This window comes from Uloborus diversus, chromosome 3 (genome assembly GCF_026930045.1).
Source record: "Uloborus diversus isolate 005 chromosome 3, Udiv.v.3.1, whole genome shotgun sequence".
NCBI lineage: Eukaryota > Metazoa > Arthropoda > Arachnida > Araneae > Uloboridae > Uloborus > Uloborus diversus.
The window spans coordinates 44,153,929-44,174,715 of NC_072733.1; the positions used below are offsets into that span (position 1 = coordinate 44,153,929).

A 20,787-nucleotide genomic window follows, 5' to 3' on the forward strand; every position below is an offset into this window, starting at 1 on the left:
ATACAGCCTTGACCTTATCTACACATTTGGTTGCATCCTCTGAACCAGCGTAGCCGTCTGAATGTTCAGTCGGTGAATTTTCGAGGAGCAGGAAATCGTCAGTGTCAATGCCGCATGAATATGTGGCATATTAAAAATATCATGAGAGCTTATTTGGTTCATGAACTATTGGCTAAGTTATATTGCTAGGGAAATTTCGCAACCTAAAACCCACCGTTCCTTCCATCTGGTGGGTAACTGGGCTTCAAAATTATCTATTTCCATTGACATCCGCGCTTTTGTGGTGGCACATGAACGACACGAAGCCAAATCGTTGGATCGAACAAGATCTGCAAAAGGCTATGGCTCTTAAGTAGCCTCTTTAAAAATTCAGAAAAAAAAACTCTTGTCCCTTTGTATGAATGAAAATTTTTAGAATCTCATCTGGGCTTTATTTAAGCATAAATAATACACTTAAGTGCCAAAATCACAGGCATGGGCATGTGTATGCAAATAACAGAGGCATGGAACCAATCAGATTGATATGGTTCAATCAGCAGTTGTTTTACTCGACAACAAATGTCTGTCCATTTTTTTTAGATCGGGGACTAGATATTGGTGATTTAAATGAGTTTGAACGTGGTTTTATAGTTAATGCACGATAAACGAGACATAGTATCTCTAAGGTTTCAGTAAAGATCGGTTGGTCTCCTACGACCATTTCTAGGGCGAACGGTGAATATAAGGAACCTGGTAAAACGTAGAATCTCAGACATCACTGCGACTGGGAAAATATAGAGAAAGAGCAAGACTAAAGATAGCGGACGATAATCATTTAACAAGGCAGACGAGCAATCTTTCCACAAATGGCTGAAGACTCCATGCTGGAACATCATTAAGTGCCAGCGAACTAATCAGCAGATCATCAGGGATTTGGGCTTTCGGAGCCAAAAACCTATTTACCATTATTGACTGAACGACACCTTTTACGCCTCGCCTGGGAATGGACAACACCGCCATTGGACTTTTGACGACTGGAAACACGTTGCCCGAATTGACAAGTCTCGTTTCCAATTGCAGCGACCAAATGGGTTTATACAGGTATGGATACAATCTCATGAATCGAGGGATCCTTCATGTCAACAAGGGATTGTTCAAGCTGTTGGAGGCTCGCTTTCATGTTATACAACGCAGTTCGTTGGAATGATGTCGGACCCCTGGTATGCCTAGATACTAATTTAATGAGTAGCGAACGTATAGATATCTTATCCCACCACCCACACCAATCCATGCCCATTGTACATTCCTACGGTATGGACAGTTCCAGTACGACAATGCATCCTTCCACACGTCAGGAATTGCTACAGAGAGACTGCAAGAACAATGTTCTGACTTAAAACATTTCCGTTGTCCAACTAAAAACCCCTTGCAGGAACGCTATTGAACATATCTGCAATGCCTTTCAACGTGTCCTTCAGGAGAGATTCCTACCTCGCACCACTGAATTTCTGGATTTCCCTGACTATACCCAGGATTACTTCAGACATTAGTAGAGCCCATACCCCATACCATGTCGTGGTAAGGCATTTCTGCGCTTTGATGGTGACGCAACACGATAGTAAGAAGATATACTAGTTATTTGTACTCCAATGTAATTACTACACTGTAAAATCTCGGAAAAAAAAGATCTTATTCATCTTTCTTTCTCTATATTTAAGTCATTCACATCACTGTATAAGCTGGACGTATATATTCTTTATTACCATTTTAAAGCAAATATTACCTTTACAACTGATCTTATTCTTTTCATTCGACCAGAATCCATCAGCAAGGCATTCATTTGTTCCATTCGTTTCATTTCCCAATTTTGACACAAGCTTATATCCCGAGATGCAGTGATATCTGTTAAAATGCAAATAATGAATCTAAAACTATATTTACGGTGTAAAAATATAGAATGGATTGAAGAATAAAATTTGAAAGATAAATTTTTGACTTAAAACTTAAAATTTACTCATTTTAAATTTCTGAAATTTCAAGTAATAATATATCTTTTTAAAAACTTTACTCAAAAATTTCAATTTTTTTTTCATTCATATTCTTCAAGTTCGTGAGAGAAACAGTGCGTCGAACATACTACTTTTATATTCAATTCTAAGTTGAGTCAATCGTATGTGATAGAAAAACTAGTAGTTCAAATAATATTGTACTTCACATAAATAACATTTCGTAACTATTTGATATCGATTATTTCAGCTGTTAAGTAACAAAAAGTTGTTTTAAAAATCTACAGAATCTTAAATGTTTCATAACTTCTTTTTGAGTTCCTACATTGTCTACATTCTTTAATTTTAATATTTCTTGTTCATATTGCCTGAAATAATCAAATAGAAATACAAAAAGGTCTAAGAATAGAAAAATGTTTCCAGGGTGGCGACAGGAACTGTGAAAAAAAGTTCCCTGACTTTTCCCTGATTTCCCTGATTAGGTTTATCAAATTTCCCTGATTTACGTTACCAATGATAATGGTTTCCTTTCTTTGCTGCTCTGCTTGAAATCCATTCTATGTTTGTATAAAATGCAGTATTTTAAACGTTTTAAGTTATGTAAAGTTGTTGAACTAAAGATATAATTTTAAAAAGATGCTGTTTTTTTTTTCATAAAGTGTTAAAAAAACATATCAAGTTAATTTTTTTGAAAAAACACCCTACAAAACAAGATATTAAATTTTTCTATATGGAAAGTTATATAAAATTTTTAAAAAATACTTTACTTCCAGTAACCACTTAGCATAAGAATTTTAAGAAACTATTAAAATCACTCTTAAAAAACATATGTGTATTTATGATAGAACCAAAAAGTAATTGAAATTATTTTGAACTAAATTTTCAAACAGTATAATAATTGTTGCAAAAAAAAAAAAACAAGTAATAGTGAAATAATAGAAGCAATGTAGTTATTCTTATAAAACTAATTGACATATTTATGCAAAACAGATGAAACCTTTTGAAATCCATTCATAGGGAGCTTTTCTCTAATCAAGAACATAGGTTTTTATGAATGATTACAGCATTTTAACAATAAAAAAAATAAAGATATTTACTTAAGTGCACAAGTTAACTCTATTTCAAATGATTTCAGTATGTATCGAAAAAAAATCTTAGGTTGCTTTTGTAACAAACAGCTTTAAAATGCAAGTGGGAAAAAACAATTGGTTAATTTCAAAATATATAAAAGAATACAACTTGGTTTTAAAATAAAAGAATCATTTAAGCCTGAAAAAAAGAAAACCTTTCTAATCTGCGGTGACAGCAAATAGTATAACGGCAAAAAACAAAGTTTTTTTGATTCAAAGTTCAATTTTAGCAATTACATAAAAAACGCGAAGAAGTAATAACTTTTAAGCTTTTATCAGTATTAATTCACAAAACAAAGATTTCTTCTTGAAATCTTGATTACGATATGCTTATTACTTCGAGACAATGGAATAAAGGCAAAGGAGCTAAGGCATTAATGACGGTTTCCTCTTTGCCTGTAGGGTTGTTTATTTTACGTAGTATTGAAAGCGTGAAAGCAAACTTAGAGCTAGGTAAAATAAACTACTTTACAGACACAGAAGCAATCTTAGGAAGGTCATCCTGTGGTTAATAAGTAAGATACAATACTTTGACGTTGAGGAAAAAAGATGCACAAATATGCAGCAGTGTATAATCGCACCACATTAATTTTAACTTTTTTTTTTTTTTTTTTGAACAGATAATTGGCGGAAAATGTATAGAGAACTAGGATATTTAATTTTGCAAAGCAAGAAAAAAAAAAATTTTTTTTATAAAATCAATTTTCCCCGATTTTTTGTTATTTTTTCGAAATTCCCTGATTTTTCCCTGACTTTTCCCTGATTAATAAAGTTCCCTGACTTTTCCCTGATCTCCCTGATTTCCCTGATCTGTCGCCACCCTGCTTATGCACTTGTGAAGTAATTTTTCGGTGAAAGACTGCGCAATTCACATTACAAGTCTTTAATTTTAACCATTTAATGCTGCTTTATTTTATACTAACTAAAAACTAAGTAGGGGAATGTGGGGCAAAGTGAAATAGTTAAGATGACTTAGCTCTTTCTCAAATGGGACAAATTGGAAATTTGTTTTGAAAATTACAGTACAGTTAAGAAAGGACAATGCATTTTATAATAAAACTTTCATTGAAACATTGTTTTCTATTTTTGGCAGTAAATTTGTGTCTTCAAAAAGAAAAATGGAAAGTTTTCACCTTTTTTTTGCATGAGGCAAAGTGAAAAGCGACATTTTCCTAAATAAAATATTTTCTATTCGATTGTAAAATGTATTTTTGATCAAAGGAATGAGTAAATAAAATACTAAATGAATAAATGAAAGATAATGAAACAATAAACTAATATATAAATAAATAAATAAATACATTAATGTATGAGGGAAAATAAATGAGTGGATAAAATAGTAAATGAACACGAAAGTAAATGAATGAACGAATAAATAAGTGAATTATTGAATGAAGGAATATAAATAAGTTTATTGATAAATAAATACGTACGTGATTTAGTAAATGAGTGAATAAGTAAACTATATGACCGATTTCACTTTGCTTCATCCGCTTTGCCCTACATGCACTTGGCTAATTGTGAAAAATAATTAAAATGCAAGTAAGCTTAAATTTAACTAAATAAATACTGCACCGAATATTAGTAATCTCAATTAATATTTAAAATGGTAAAAAAGATAACTTTGTCATTTGATAGTAACAAGAATAATTTTTGACTAACAACAAAATAATACAGATTGAGCATCAATTTTTGAAAATTACTTGTACTATCGTATGCATTGAGCTTCAGAGTTTTTTTTTTTTTTTTTCCTTGACTGGAATAGACTAGAAGACGTATTACTACGAAGTGAAAATAATACCAGATAGGATTCGCTAAAAGCAGAGTAAATATTTCACCATTTCACTTTCGTCGCTATTTCACTTTCCCCCACATTCCCCTACTAAAAATTTGCTTCTTATTTATCATTTTAAACTTACTGGCAAATGGACTTGTAAGGCATTGTTTTTTCTCCACAAGCACCTGGCTTAACCTTCAAGACAGCATTCGTTTTCAAAGGATCACAATGAATTTCTATATAGCAGAGAAGCATTATATTACATAAATAAATGAGAAGCATTACATTACACAAATAAATATAAGCTACATTGTGTGAGTGTCTTTGTGACATTTGGAAGCATAATATAAGAAATAGAATAATTCTCACATGTGTTTACATGTATATATGCACAGGATTCGACAAAAATTTTAGATCTTTAGCGCCAGGAAGAATTTTTACGCGTCACACGTGACAAACTATTTCTTAGATTTTATTGCTTTCAGAAAAACTTTCGGTGCGATTTGGTTCGTCACGCATTATTTTGCAATGTATAACTTAACTTCTCAGTTTAAAATAATAATAACGATAAAACTGAAAAAGCAACAATACAGAATAAATTTATTAAAAACTGAAACAGAAAAGTGTTTACCTTAGAAATACTCGAAAGATACTTTTTTATGAAATGAATTTAGTGCAATAAACAATATTCAGCACATGCCGAAATTTCCAAAAAAATTTCCGGAATAACTAGAAAACCTAGAAATTTTTCAGGCTTTAGCCCAGTTCTTTTAAATTAACTCTAAAGAAATAACTACTGTCACTGTCAAATAGAATGTTATATTGTCTAATAGTAAATGAAAGACTTGTGCTAAGTTAGTAGTCCGTTTATGCGAAAGTGCTCGATTGATTAATTTTCCATAACGAAGTTGATAGCATGGAAATCAGAGCTCATTTTTCAAAAATGAATGCATTGAAATTATTACGAACATAAGTTAAGAATCAAAGTTTTATAGGTGTTGAATCAAACAGAAGCAGGAACTAACGAAAGTCATAATCGCGAAAATTGGGTAACGGCACCAGTAACAGACGTACTTAGACATCGCTCTCAGATTAACTCAACTTTCTAAGCCTTTTAATGTATTTAGACTTTTTAAATGTTTGGCTGCTTCTGAATCCTATGAATTAGTTAATTCTATTTTTATTTACGCAACTTGAAAAAAGGTCTGACCCCCAGTAACAGACACCAACAAATCTGTTGAAACCCAGTAACAGATATGATGAGAAAAGGATGAAGAATGGAAAAAATTCACTTATTCTCTTCAAAACGTGAAAAAGTTCTTTACTTTTAGAACAAAAGCCTTATTAAATTCAAATGAACATAAAACACCAGCTGACCTCGTGGTGGCTGTTCATAACCTTTTACCACTGCCTTGTAAATACCAACTGGTTCATAAAATTCACTCTGATATCACTAGATGGTTGCACGGTATTCATGGGATACAGCAACATCAGTTTTACCCACCTGAAATTCTTATTATTTAAATCCAAATTTATGGCTGTTTGTTACTGGACCCTTGTCTGTTTCCTGTGCCGTTACCCTAAACCCCTTTTGCGAAAATCGCACATTTCTGATCATAGGGATGTTCATTTTTTTTCTTTTGAAACGTGAACTTCAAGAAATAAATAAATAAAATAATAATAATTAATAAATTAGAAAAGCAAAACCTCCCCGATTGTGTTCTGAAAGTAGGAATCGACTTATACGCTAGTACAAGTGTTCCCAAACTTTTTTCCTTGGCGAACCCCTTCCAAAATCCGAAAGAAGTTGGCGAACCCCTTGTGAAGTAAGTAATAAGTAACAAGCAAAAGAGAAAAAAGAATCGCACGCACAATAAAATTTAGGAGATTTTTTTAAAAGTAATATTGCTCAATAGTTCATAGCAAGAACGAATATGAGGGGGGACCCAAAAGAAACCGGAATAATATTGCGATGCCAATCCTAGATGTAGTAGAGTGTTCTCCAACTAAATGGCTCAAGTAGAGACTTTCACAAATCAGCTGTGCAAGTGGCGTCAGTTTAGTTGATAACGTCTGATCGTAGTGTTGGTTTTCGCAGGTGTTGTTGCTTTCTGCCTGCGAAATCATTATGGCAGATTTACTCCCGTACACACAGCCTTCACTATTAACCGCTAATTGGCCTCTCAGGGGTGGCTAGTCGTTCCTCAACCCCCGTATTCGCCAGACCTAGTCCCCTGTGATCTTTTTCTGTTCCTAAGGATGAAAAAAATTCTGAAAGTGAAGCGTTGTGATGATGTAGAGGCTGTTAAAACTGCTTCGCAACGAGCACTGGACATGGTCAAAGTTAAAAAGTTCCAGGGGAGCTTCAAACAGTGAAAAAAAAAAAAATTAACAAGTGTATTACATCTAAGGGTGAACACTTTGAAGGAGACTAAAGAAATTTTTGAATAAACTAATATATAAATATTTTAGAACAAAAATCCGATTATTTTTGGGTCCCCCCTCGTACATCATATGTGCAAAATATAAAAGCACAAATATTTCTACAAACTAAAAGAATATCTAGAAAATTAATCAAAACAAATTCAACTAAGAACCCAGTAATTACTCTTTGTTGAGATTTCTTCAACTTTGAAAAAAGTCTTAATGGTACAGTTGTGGAATAAAGATGCCCATCAAAGTTTTGCTCACATGTCTGTCAGTTTTACTCTTACATTAAGTTCACCATTTTTTTGCTTTTGTGTTTATCACTTTTCACATGGAAATGTTGTCCTAATTGGCAATAAAATTTAAAAAGTATTTTCCTAACACAAGAGATGTCTTCGACAAAAATATAAAAAAAAGTCTATGACAGAAAATGAAACAAATGTCTGTGAGTAAATTTGGTATGAAGAGCACGAAGGTGGACTATTACTACTAGTTCTCTTCTGGTAATATTTAATGACTAAAAACCTTTCGTCTATAGTTGGATGTAGTAAGAAACAAATGAATAAATGGTGAATAAAAAACGCTTGAAATTAAGACTTCCTTTCAAACAGCAGGCATGTTAAAATATCGGCATTACAATATTATTTTCATGAACCCCTTTATGCCTCTCGCGAACTCCACAGGGGTTTACGAACCACCGGTTGTGAACCAATGCGCTGGTATATACCGGTGTGTATGTGTGTGTTAAAAAATAATCCTTCATACTATACCATTGCAAAGTGCAAGATCACCACTCCAAACATCACTTCTAAGACATGTTCGCGTGTTTGAACCAAATAACTTATAGCCCTTCTCGCATGAAAAATGACAAACTGTACCGAGACCAAAATTCGATTTCGAGCAGTTATGTTTTCCATGTAGTGGATGGTCTAATGCTGGACATCTAATTTCTGAAAACGAAGGAAAATATTTAAAAATTTTATAACATGTTTTACATTAAAGTAATTTATAAATTGAACTTTTAAAAATAAACAAATGCATTGAGTTTATTGGACCTAAACTTTCACATATGAAGCAGGGGAAAATACCTGTAAAAAAGATAACTATCATAATCTTTTTGGCGTAAAAAAATTATAAATTTTATCAAGATCAAAATCCACATTCACAAAACTGTGTTTGCAGCTTAGTGAATGAGTAATTGATGAATACTTTATTTGTAAAAACGCATAAAAATAATTGAAAGTACTTTTTCCGCATAACGTTTCACTGTCAAAAATGAAACGCTAAATTTTGACGATTCGGCAATCCTCGAGCACTATTTCGTTATTTTCGACGATCCTTTTGTTACTGAATCACGTGATATTTGACGAAACCAGAAATCTCAAATTTTTCACGAAATTATTTCGTCCCGATTCCGTCACATTGCAGTGCATTCTGGGAGTTTTCGTTTAAATATTTTACTTGCTCGTTAAATTATCTTACCTCAATTACTCTAAAGGATTCATAAAAAAGGTTAGTATTTATTGAAATTTGTATGTACAATGTGCCTTTTTTTATGTATTGTTACATTTTTATTTAATGTTGTGTTTATAGTTGTATTTAAAACACATTAAAATTGAAAACGAACGTTTCGAAGAAATTAGATTTAGAATTCTGTGTGTGTTAACTTTGAGCAACGGCGTTGCTTTGAGTCACCTCCACGTTAGGCTTAGCTAGCGTTGTTTTTTTTATTTGTAAAAAAAAATGTTGGTTCATTGACATTTGTTTCCATAAGCGTACTTCCTTTATTTCGTTAAAAAATTTACAAACATGACTAAAGAGTTTGTACGAATTTAAACTTACAAAAAAAAAAAAAAAAAAAAAAAACCCTCCACCGTAGCTTAACTAACACAGATGATAAATACAGCGCTTTTATAAAAGGCATAGAACTTTGAAGCTTTTAATTTCAACATGGAATATATTACATGGTTATGAGTTTTCATTCTTCTCCATGAATTTTACAAAAATAATTCTGTTAAACGAAGTGTATTTTTTAGTTTAATAGTTCAAATTTGTTTCATTCTGCATTTTTATTTTCTTAAACAAATACTATATACCGATCCCCCAATGTGCTTATCAGCTTACCCCACGTTGTTTATATAATCTCTTTCCCTGCGGCAGATGTTTCTAGCAATAAGTGCTTATGCTCATTATTTGTGCAGCCTTTTTTTACTTGCATAAAACATGAAGTAAAGTAAATATCAATTTGATAAAATCATTTTAAGATAGAGAAAATATTAATTTCCAGAAAGAACTCTATCTTTGTGCTTGATATTTCAGCAGAATATTTTCAATATTTTTTCATTTTTTCCGCAAATTAAAATAAATTATTGAAGTAAAGTTTTAAAGTTTAACCTCGATTTAAAAAGAAAAAAAAGAAAAGATAGTATAGCATGTTTGAAAATTGTAATAACAATAATAAGCATTTTTTGTTGTTTATTTTCCCACTTCATGCACTAAATTTATAAGTTTTTCTATGTCAATTTGTGTTACATGATTTGTCATAATTATGAATTTTTCCATTATACATAGTTTCTACAGCTAAACTAAATGCAGCATTAATTTTATTGTCATATTTGCCGCCTCAAGATATTGTCAACAAAAAGTGAGAAATCCCGGTCTACATTAAATCAGACTAAGAAGCATTTTATAGATGAACTTCCAATAAATCTAAATCTTTTAGTTGGAGTTGTGATTTTGCTGGATATAAAGTAAAATTTCTGAAAATTTAACCGAACTTCAATTGAAAAATTGAAAGGATAATGAAAATATATGAAAAATTAAAAGGATAATGAAAATATATGATAAGCTTTATATGTAAAAAGCTTTGCTCATCACACTAGTCCCTATTTTCATTGTATACCTTTGAAAAAAAATCCATTGATATCAGTCAATTAGTCCTCAAGACACAAACAAACAAGAAAATGCACTTTTTTTATTGGGTTCCCCTATCTTTGGCAGCTCTTCTCCCTTGGCGTTCTTTTTATTTACTGCGAGAAAATTGCATATTTTAAAAATCAAATATGCTTAGTTAAAAGGTGATACTCCCTTCATCTCCGTCCCAAACTAGTAAGTAGATCTACGTTTGAATATTTTTGTACTAGTGATTGATTCTGATGATTTTATGATTTTGTTCGAATATTTTTTAAAGATTTCAATGTACTAAACTATCAATTAACAACTTTACTTGGAAAGCATTCCCTCTTAAAATCATTACCAGCTGAGTTAAAAAAAATCCGAAGTACACACGCCCTTAAGCTACGCCCCATTTTGTAAGTACTCTACCCCCAGTATTGCAGAAAAATCAGTTTTTTTTTCTACTAAATCCCTATCCATCAGCTAGAAGGTAGCTTTATGTAATTACTAGTTAATTTATGAAATGGAGCGTGGCTTCGAGTGTTGGAGCCCTGGGTTTTTTGTCTCTAATTTGGTAGTGGTTTAAGGAGGTAAAGCTTGGTAGGTAAATGTTGTTTATTGATAACATAGCACAAGAAAATCTCTGAAAAAGGTGCAAATAAAATTATAATCACCAGTTTCAGTACTACTTAATTCATAACTACTTTATTGGAACTAATTTAGGTAGGGGGGGGGGAGTACTTCAGAAAACATTCGTAAAGAAAACGGAACACGAAAATCGGGAAAAAACGGTGTATTTTGGCTATCGGTTAAAATAAAAAATAAGTTAAAAAAAATCACAGATCAACAATTTTCGCACTTTTTGATTTTTTTATAGCTCAAAAAAAAATGAAAATTTACGACTTGATGTGCAAAAGAATTAACTCGTTTAATGGCTAAATAATGCTGATTCTCGATAAATTGAACTCTTAATTCTAGAATATTATTCATAAATTAATTTCAGAAACTAACTGAGAGTCTAGCTGCCTAAATAAAAATTTTGTTCATCCGCTGTAAAAATAACTCATTCTTGCAATCTGCTTGGAAAAAAGCTGTCAGCATCGAAATAATCATATATTTTGAAAATATGAAAATTAAATCAGATGCTTTTCAAAGTCACAAGCGAATAAAGCTTTTTAACTTTAAAAAAAAAAAAAAAAACTCAGATTTTGAAAAAAAATCGTGAAAACATGTTTTATTTCAGAAATAAACTGCTGAATTTAATCGTAATACTTTCCTCGAAATAGAAAAAAGATCCATGTGCATGAGGGCATACACCCATGGACTTAACCTTTTCTTATTATGTATATATTCTCTTTTTAAAACTTTTTTAGGATGGATCCAACATCACGGAGATAATCGGAACAAGGACAGACGAAGACTTTTTCATAATTATAAAAATATTCTAAATGTTCGTATATTAAACATTGATTTCATGTTACACATGTTTGGAAATAAAAATAAAAACTTAGGGGTAAAAAGCAAAGGTATATTTTTATAATTATCTAACAAACATTACACTAAGTTAATTTTACGAAAAGATTTATTTCACATCTGCATTTTTTTTTAAGATTTATATTTTCAAATACCATTTGCAATTTTGCAGAGAATTGTTTTCAAAGTATGAAGTATGAAATGCATGCAATATTAAAGTTCATGTGTTAAACATAAATTTGGCCAAATAAGCATTCTACATACAAGCAAAATTAATAAAACAAATAATTAATTGGAAAAAGAAAAATGTAAGCTTTTTCTTAAGATTATCTAATTTTATTTTCTGTATCTAATTTTAGAACAAATATATACTAACTTAAAGTTGTCCATTTTATTGTACTTTTTCTTTGAAATTTGTGGTATGAGTTGGATAAAAATCTTTTTTTTTCCTGGAATTTTTTAATGCAATGCAATGAAGAAGAAACTTCTCAGCAATTTTCTCCCAAGGATATATCTATCTAACTGTGCATAAAAGTGGCACATGATTTATTTTTCCAGAACCCAATGTCTGCTGAGGAAGTAGCACTTTTATATTCCCAGTAGGGGCAGGGCGATGTAGGAATTTCTACATCGTGATGTATCACCATCCTTACATCGCGATGTAGCGATGTAGTTCAAACAGTTTGAAATATTCTTTCCGCTTTAGGGGCACCTTCCCCTCCCCAATTAGGGGAGTTTTCCTTAAAAAAATCCAGGCTTTTTTCAGATCTTTTTCTAATTTGGCACATAGGTTCTTTAATCACATGGGGTAGTATCCCATATGAATACTACCCCATGGGAAACTATCATATGTGGACTTCCAGCATCAAAGGATATCTGGAAAAGATTCGACGAAAACTGGATTTTTATAAGGAAAACTCCTATGGGGTTTGCCACACATAGCGGGACGAAAACTACACTATGAGAATTCCGAAACATCAACCCCAGTAGCACCAGAACGTTCAAATCTGGTACAGAAATCGTGTTATTGGTCGAATGACGGTGTTAAGTGTTACTTGCACGTAAAATTAGACGTACAGCAACAGTGATATTATCACGGTGCCAGTTTAGTTCTGAGGTGATGTCATATTTGACGTTCAAAAAACGTTCTAATGCCACGGTGTTATTCCCGTGCTAAAATAACGTAATATTTGACGTTCCGATATCACTGCATCCGAGCGCCCTCTATATCTGTATACAGATATAGAGGGCGCTCGGATGCATATGTATACCTTGGAATAGTTCCAGAAACTTTCTTTGCTTGCCAATTTCAACAGCTTTCGGAGCAACTGCTCAAAAACAATCGGAGCAAAGGATAGTCTTTTATTAAAAGTAAGTGATTAATTTAATTATATTTATTTTTAAATCTTTCACATGTAAATTTTGTCTATAAGTCGAATTTCATTCAAATTTTGAGTTTATTGGGGGTTTTTTTCCTTAGCTTCGAACATTCTGCAAAACTTAATTGTTCCATTTGTATAACTTAATATCAATGACTATTTCGCAGATACATTTTTTGCTAACATTTCTTTGTGAAATTTTCATTTCTGATCTGAATCCGAAATGATTGCTACCTTTATTTCCGTAAAAGGGGTTGTTTTAGTTATTCCATGCAGAATGCGTATTTCTTGTTTATTTTATCGCAACAAAACAAAATGGCGAGCGGCTACCAGCTGTTGATTGTCATCACCTGGTGCTTGAAAGTTTTCTGCGTTTATTATTTCTTCACAGACTTAACAAACAAAAAAGACTGGCAAAAATCAACTAATGAATTGGAAACTGATGGGGAAAGAAAAATAATTTTGAACAGAAGCGTTGACTTTAAGAGTTAAAATTATCTGCTATTTTTGTCTGCATTAGAAAAATATTCGCAAATATTCGCCGTGTAATAAAGTGTTTGAACTCAGATTTTTTTTTATATTTTTTTTTTATTTTAAGTCTTTATTTAGAGTTTTAGATTCGGGTTTTAAATTTGTAACATCTTTTTGACGGGAAAAAAACAGCCTTGCTCTTGAATCAATCGGCATCTTATAAGTGGAATTAAATTGTATTTAATTATGAGTTGAGTATGTTTTGTGTGCAATTTTTAAATGGGATCGAATTTATGTCGAATAAAGGGGCAAAAAAATCCCCAACCTGACCTTTTCATATTTTCATGAAATTTTCAAAAATCTTACTCTTCCACATCTTAAATTTGTAAATAATTTTAAAAAAGAATTCAATCATCCATAACTTATGATTTTGAAATTCGTTAAAAAGTATTTGTTTTGCTGGTCGGCAGTGCTTTCATGCTTAACTTCAATTCTCTGGGAACTTCAGTCTTGTAAAATAGCTCCTTTTAAAAGACAACTACGTGCTCTTTGATTCGATATGTAAGTTGAAAACCTTTTCAAAAAATGCTTCTCACAAAATTTCAAGATTTTTTGAGATATTGTCTTTCACCTCAAAAAATGAGTGCTAATCAGGGTTGTTTGTGATCTCTAATTTCCGAAAAATTTCGGCCGACAGATTCTAAAACTAAAAAAATATTTAAAAAAATCTTTTAAAGTGGTACTTTTCAAATGATTTCAAATTATTTTTCTATGCATATTTGACAAGTTTTTTTTCACGGGGGGGGGGAGGGTTAAGGTGGGGGCAACTTCCAAAAATTTCAGTTTCCAGAAAATTTTACTTGAATCCACCATCACCCCTGGTGCTAATCTCTCAATAGTTCCAGTGAAAATCCTTTTTTTTTTTCAAAATCTCAAAAAGAATATATCTTAAAATTGAGAATTTTTTTTTCTAAATATTAAATTATGTGAAAAAATTTTTTTTGAAGAGTATTTAAGTTACTGACCACCACACACAAATCAAAGTGCATGTAATTGTCAGCTATTACACAATCCCGATGCTCCCATAGCTTTGAGATATGATTTCAAAAGCACCGAAGGAAGGTATATTAACAAACCTTAAAACTTCATTACGCATTAGCTGCTCTCTCGGCTTTGCACGGTCTACCTCGAAAATGAAAGTTGTGTCAAGTGACGCGTGTTCAACAATCACGCTTGAACAAAACAAAAAAAAAAAAAAAAAAAAAAAAAAAAATTTGAATTCTGAAATTTTGAAATCAAATTATGTTTTTCGCAATCACGAACTGAGACAGGACCCTCCTCATTGGAGTTATTGTTTCTAGAAACAGCTCCCCCCCCCCCAAGCCTGCCTCTCCTCCTGGGCGGTTACGTGTGCATAGTTGTGTGTGTAAGTGTGTAGGCTTGTGTGTGTGTGCGTAGACCTGTGTGTATGCACGTAGGCGTGTGTGTGTGAGTGTACGTGTGTGTGTAGGACATGGACGCCTTCGACCAGAAGAAGCGGATAGCTCAGGACCGGAGCAGTCGCGTCGCGCCGCCTGCAGAGGAGGGTGGGCGGTGGTGCTGCAGAGGCTTCTGGTCCAAGCTGAAAAAGGCACGGAACATCAAAAACAGTCAAATGAGAACAATAAGCAATCGTGATTGCTCAAAAAAAAAAAAAAAAAAAAAAAAAAAAAAAAAAAAAAAAAAACAGTAAAATTTTGCGACAAATTCCGGAAAAATAACCGAAAAGGAAACGTTTTAAGTCTACCGATTGCAGGAAAAGCCTCAAAGCAAAACCCAGAATTTTATTTGTTTATGTTCAAGAAATAAAATGGCAACAGATCTTCCTTGGTTTTCTTCACGCTATAAATTTCAATAAAAGCATTGTTAAGGAAAGTTGAGATGAAGCACTGATAACTTGAATGGATGAAAGTCATCGAAAAATAGAGATTTCATGTCGAGAAATCTAAGTATTATCCTATGTATTATCCTCATATAAATAATAGTCGGTGATCAAGTAACCCGCGTGTTTCAACAATGAAACTCTGAGAATGTTTTGGTAATGTTTAACATGCAGGGAAGTGCTTAATCGTGACAAGGCTGAACTCGATCCGATGACTTAACTGTTTTACTGGTACTAAGATTCATTTTTAGGAGAATAAAGAAACGTAAAAATGGTCAACAATGACCACTATCTACTGCAGTTAATGTTTAATCCACTGGCATTCGCTGCGTTTAAATGTATATCGAAACAAAATTTCACTAGAGTTTAGGGTTGATCCACTGGAGTTAAGGTTAAAATTTAAAAGTACCAAAATATCACCAAAGAGGCAATGGCTGCGTTCAAATGTAGAAGCAAATTTTCACCTGTCATACCATGACGGATGACATTCTAGTAATAAATAGTTTTCAATTGACATCTCTGCTAATTATTATCGGAGGATTATGTTAAACAGCCAAACATAAGACGGGGAAATTGCGAATCCAATTGTACCTGGTTTGATGGTCAGTTTACTGGCGTTCGGGAGAAGTTACTTGGACATATGTATATAGATTAATAATAGATTGATAGGTACAGACGCTCAGATTTTAATTATGTAGGATGATTTAGGAAAGATTTTTTTAAAACCATATGTATCTTTATGATATAAAAGAGCAATATTTCTGAAAGTTTTATGTTAGTATGAAATGGTGAGGTTCAGTGCCCACCTGATTTAACATGAAGTCACCCAATACGAAATAGAACACAATGAAATTAATACAGTAACAAATGAAATAAGCTTATTAATACGTTTTGAATTATACTGTCTACAACTCCTAGACATTAAAGTCAATGACAAATCGTTGCATCTTTCGAATTATAAACAAAATAAAATAGTTGAAGGAAGTACATGTATTGCAAAATAAATAACAGGTAAAAGCATCTAAGCACTCATTAATACACTTGTTATAATTCGTTACGTAATTATAAAATTATTGGAAGACAAGCGTGTTAAATTACATACTTTATAGCATGAATTTGGGGGGGGGGGGGGAAACAACTAAAATTAGACATGTGATCCTCGCATATAATTTTGTTTCTTGAAAACATGAAAGTAAGATGCATACAAAATAATCAAAACAACTATATGTCACACCAAATAATTAAATGACATTTTCCCATTAAACCCCACGTATTCTCAATATAAAAGATACAGCATGTGCTTTTCTATACATAATAGGTCTTCTACAACCTCAAAATAGTGAATAGTATCAGAAAGAGAAAATTACTCCATCCAATCATGAACATTTTTAGTGAAGAGGCTTTGTTTGTCTGTATTGGAAAGGTGGAAAGGTTTTTAATTCTTCCAAAAAATACCAGGTTAATTTTGGGAAGATTCTGATAGGGACAAAAACTTTTCTGTTTTTCGCAGGATATGTTACCGGCAGAAATAAGATACTTTAGCTGTAAGTTATTTTGTAGGAACATTTCGGGGGTTTTTTTACAATGAAAAAAACAAATTAGTGCACATCTCTTCTTTGTCCGACAACTTCCATTTCATCCTTTGTTATAAGTCTTAATAAACGCGATTTTGGAAAAATATCAATGAATATTTTCATATCTTGAAAATAATTCTAGTAATATCTCTGAATATATGTGTGGGACATTGATTCTTACCTTTCTTCATTATTTACTCTGAGATGTGCACAAAATAGATAATTTAAGTAATGCAACTAGCATCTTCTCCTGAAAGCAGCAAGCTATGTTTTATATGTGTGCAAACTAGTTTTACTGTGTAGAAGTAGAATCAAGTTATGACACCTAAAATTTTTACCCAATCAGACTAAAAATACTAACCAACTTAGGTTCCAAATCAAACAACAAATAAACACGCGAAAATGATGCATAAATGCAGAAATAAAGAGTATCTATTTTTAAAATAATGAAAATATGTTTTTTGCAGTATGAAATGGTGGGAAAAAAGTACTATCATAGGAAACGCATAGAACTTTCTTAGTGATTTTTTTCCCCATTTGGACAAATTAAGGGTCTTGACCGATATATAGCACACAAGTCACAAACATGGATACTCGAGTTGGATTTTGAAATTCCTTTAAAAGCAGCATGGTTTTTCCATGATTAAAATTAGAATCATCCTTTATGTTTTTTCTTTCACATACATTATTATGTAATTTTTTTCATCAAAGAAAATCAAAGTCAAATTGTCTCTTTTGTTAAATAATGTATTGCCTCTCTATGACTATTTCTAAAAAATGATAAACATACTGGGCTTCCAAAGTATGATCAACGGTTGTATTGTACTATTGGATTTGAACATTTCTGGTTACATTTTTTTCCAACTTATTTAGTTTAATTTGTATCATTCAAAAAATAAGAATGTTTACGTCAGGTGATTTCTGACTGTACTTCAAATTTTTTACGAACTTAATCTTATTATAAGCTGCAATTTTTGTCTTTTTATTTGTATTTTAATTTCAGGCAGCCAAGGTCATTAATGGGACGAAACGATCAACGCATTTCTTTTTAATTCCTTTTCGGTTGTTCCTAAAATCAAAATATGTGTAAGAGTTTATCATGTAAAATGAAGGGTATTTTGTGATTAAAATTTTTATTAACTTTTATGTATTACTTCATTGATTTTCTGTGTGACTTACGTGATTCTTTTGCAATTAACTAAGGAATAGAAGAATATAATTCACATGAGTTTTTCTGAGGTCTAAGGAACATCTTGCATTTTAGTGAGAGAGAAAAGGGGGAGTAGAGGAAATTCAGAGTTTTAACCATAAAATTCTTTAATCAATCAAAAAGTTAATGGCGTAAAATAGCTTTAATAGGGAAGTCCATTGAAAATTTGAGACCCTTTTCAAGTAGAATCATAAAATGATTCAACTAAAGTAATTTTTTTATCATCCAAATGTTATTCATCACAGACCAACTATAAGGAAGCAGGCACTTCAAAAAAAATTTCCCTAGCAAATTTTTAAATTTGTGATAGTTTAACTAATATCGCTGTATTTCATTTTTAAAATTTATATCTCCATATATGTAGTAGACACATCTTAGCCATTATAGTGCATCATTTGAAAATTGTAAGAACTTTTAGGGGAGTCAATACCCTAAATACTTTCAAAAATTCGATTTTTTTTTATTTCCAGATATTTTGATACTCCATTTAAATACCTTTTTAATGATACAAACTTTTTGATTGTGCTCATATGAAAAGTAGGTTAAAATAAGCTTTAAAAAATGTAAATATATTTTGATAAGGTATGATTTTCTTCTTTAAATTGCTATATCGAGAAATGGTATTTTTGAAACTAAATGTTCTTTTTCTCAGAACCTAGATTGTGTTAGGCTTTGAAATTTTTGCCACCAATTCCATACATCTAATTAGAATATTTTAAAAAAGCTTTCTTTCTGTAAAATTTTACTTCAGTATAGAGAAAAAAGTCTACTTAAGGAAAAGAAAAAATTCATAATTGTATCTTTAATAGATTTTCAGAAAAAGGTACATGAACACGTGGAAATTAACATTGACGGTATAGGGGGTACTAACTCCCCTTAAAATATGTATTTTATTTATTGAATTATTTAAATTTATTAACGTACAGGATTCGTCAAACCGGGCACAGCATGAAAAAAAAAAAAAAAAACTCGTGGGTTTGTTAACACGGGCCACTTGAAAAAAATAAACTATCTCGATAAAGTGGATTTTTTTTTCAAAATTTACCGCATATTGAAGCATTTACTTCAGAAACAAACTACATATTAGATCTAAAATAAATAATACCAAGTATGAAAATTGGCATCTGCCTTTCTGAACAATTTCTTAAGTTTTAAGAATTAAAACTGCATATGGATTTCACGATTAATTAAAAAAATATATTTTTGCTGGGAAGCCAAACTAAGCAATTTACTTAATTTATTTCAATCACTTTTGAAGATTTTATTTTATTTCCTTTTTTTTTTTTTTTGTATTGTTGAAAAAAAATGATTTGATTAACTGCATCAGGAAATCTCTTTTTTTAATAGATGTTTAATGCAGGATTGCAAAGTGTAAAGGTAGATTACAATAATCACATAAAATTAACCAACCTGTGTGATGACTATTCCAGATTCCATAAACTGTAATCAATTTTCTCACATATTCTGAATTATTGTGTGCAAAATTATTTTGTGACTTTATAGTTACTAATTTTAATATTTTATACAGTTCAAATTTTTATTTCCAACTTCTTGTGTGGAAGGATATATAAAATACTTAATATGATTCATGGTTATGGTTCATGCGGCTCTTTTTAACGCAAAATTTAGTCAGAGGTTTTTTTTAAACAAACTGAAGAAATAAAATACTACTAAATGCCTTTTGGGACTAAAAGGAAAGCTTTTCTCAAAATGTGACATACTTGCTTCTCTATGGATGAATCTGTTTTCTATTTATGGTGTGGTTATGTTTCAGAAAAATTAATTTTGATAATATTTCACCTAAATGCTAAATATTTTCAGTAAGTTTTTCAGAAGTTAGCTAGCGGTGTATTTTATGTGTTTTATGTAAATGCACATGGTTTTCAAATTCATTTTTTTCTTCAATTTTGACGGTTTTTGTAATAAATTTGAGTAGAAATAAATTCAGGATTTAAAATTATTCATATCTCTATGAAAAAAAAAAGTAACAAAGTAGTACAGTTTAAACAATGTTAAAATAGTGATCAAGATTATTTTTTTTTCTTGTCCGCAAAAGTCCGTAATTTTCAACAATGACCAGGGTACTTCATAAAAAAAAATCCAGGGTAACTAAGGTTTTTTAAATTACCCCGGTTTTTCTTCAAACTCTGTTCATGTACTCATGGGAAATTACTTTTAAAGTTATGTTGTAATGCACCTTGAATAAGCCCAAGAGTCGAACCTCGAAATTGTGGTGTGGCTGCAAGACGCACTGCTATAAACTGCTCTATGGAGCTGCATTTCAGTAAAGCCTCTACCAGTGTTCATTTCATCAAAATCTGTAAATTAATCGGTATTTTTGTAAATTTTGTGTTATTATTTAGTCTGCATAACAGAAAATATAAAACCCTAATTTACAAAAACTGTACACATTTAGCAGATATTGTAAACAAAAGGTTAAAAAAAACCTACTTTTAGTAAAAAAGTGCACAAAATTTGAGTATTGTAATTCAAAGTAGTATTTACGGGAGGAATCGAAGTACCTTGTCTCCTCTCAATGTGCCAA

General features: G+C 31.5%; 1 protein-coding gene across 1 annotated transcript in view; it reads right to left on the reverse strand.

Annotated features, from left to right (window-relative positions):
• Nucleotides 1-20,787, reverse strand: part of LOC129218247 (sushi, von Willebrand factor type A, EGF and pentraxin domain-containing protein 1-like) — a 120,799-nt gene that overhangs the window by 74,028 nt on the left and 25,984 nt on the right. Inside the window, exons 6-8 of the mRNA XM_054852471.1 lie at nt 8,090-8,269; nt 5,035-5,128; nt 1,763-1,881 (exon numbers count right to left, since the gene is read on the reverse strand). Of these exons, the coding sequence (XP_054708446.1) occupies nt 1,763-1,881; nt 5,035-5,128; nt 8,090-8,269 (393 nt within the window). The remainder of the gene's footprint in view (nt 1-1,762; nt 1,882-5,034; nt 5,129-8,089; nt 8,270-20,787) is intronic.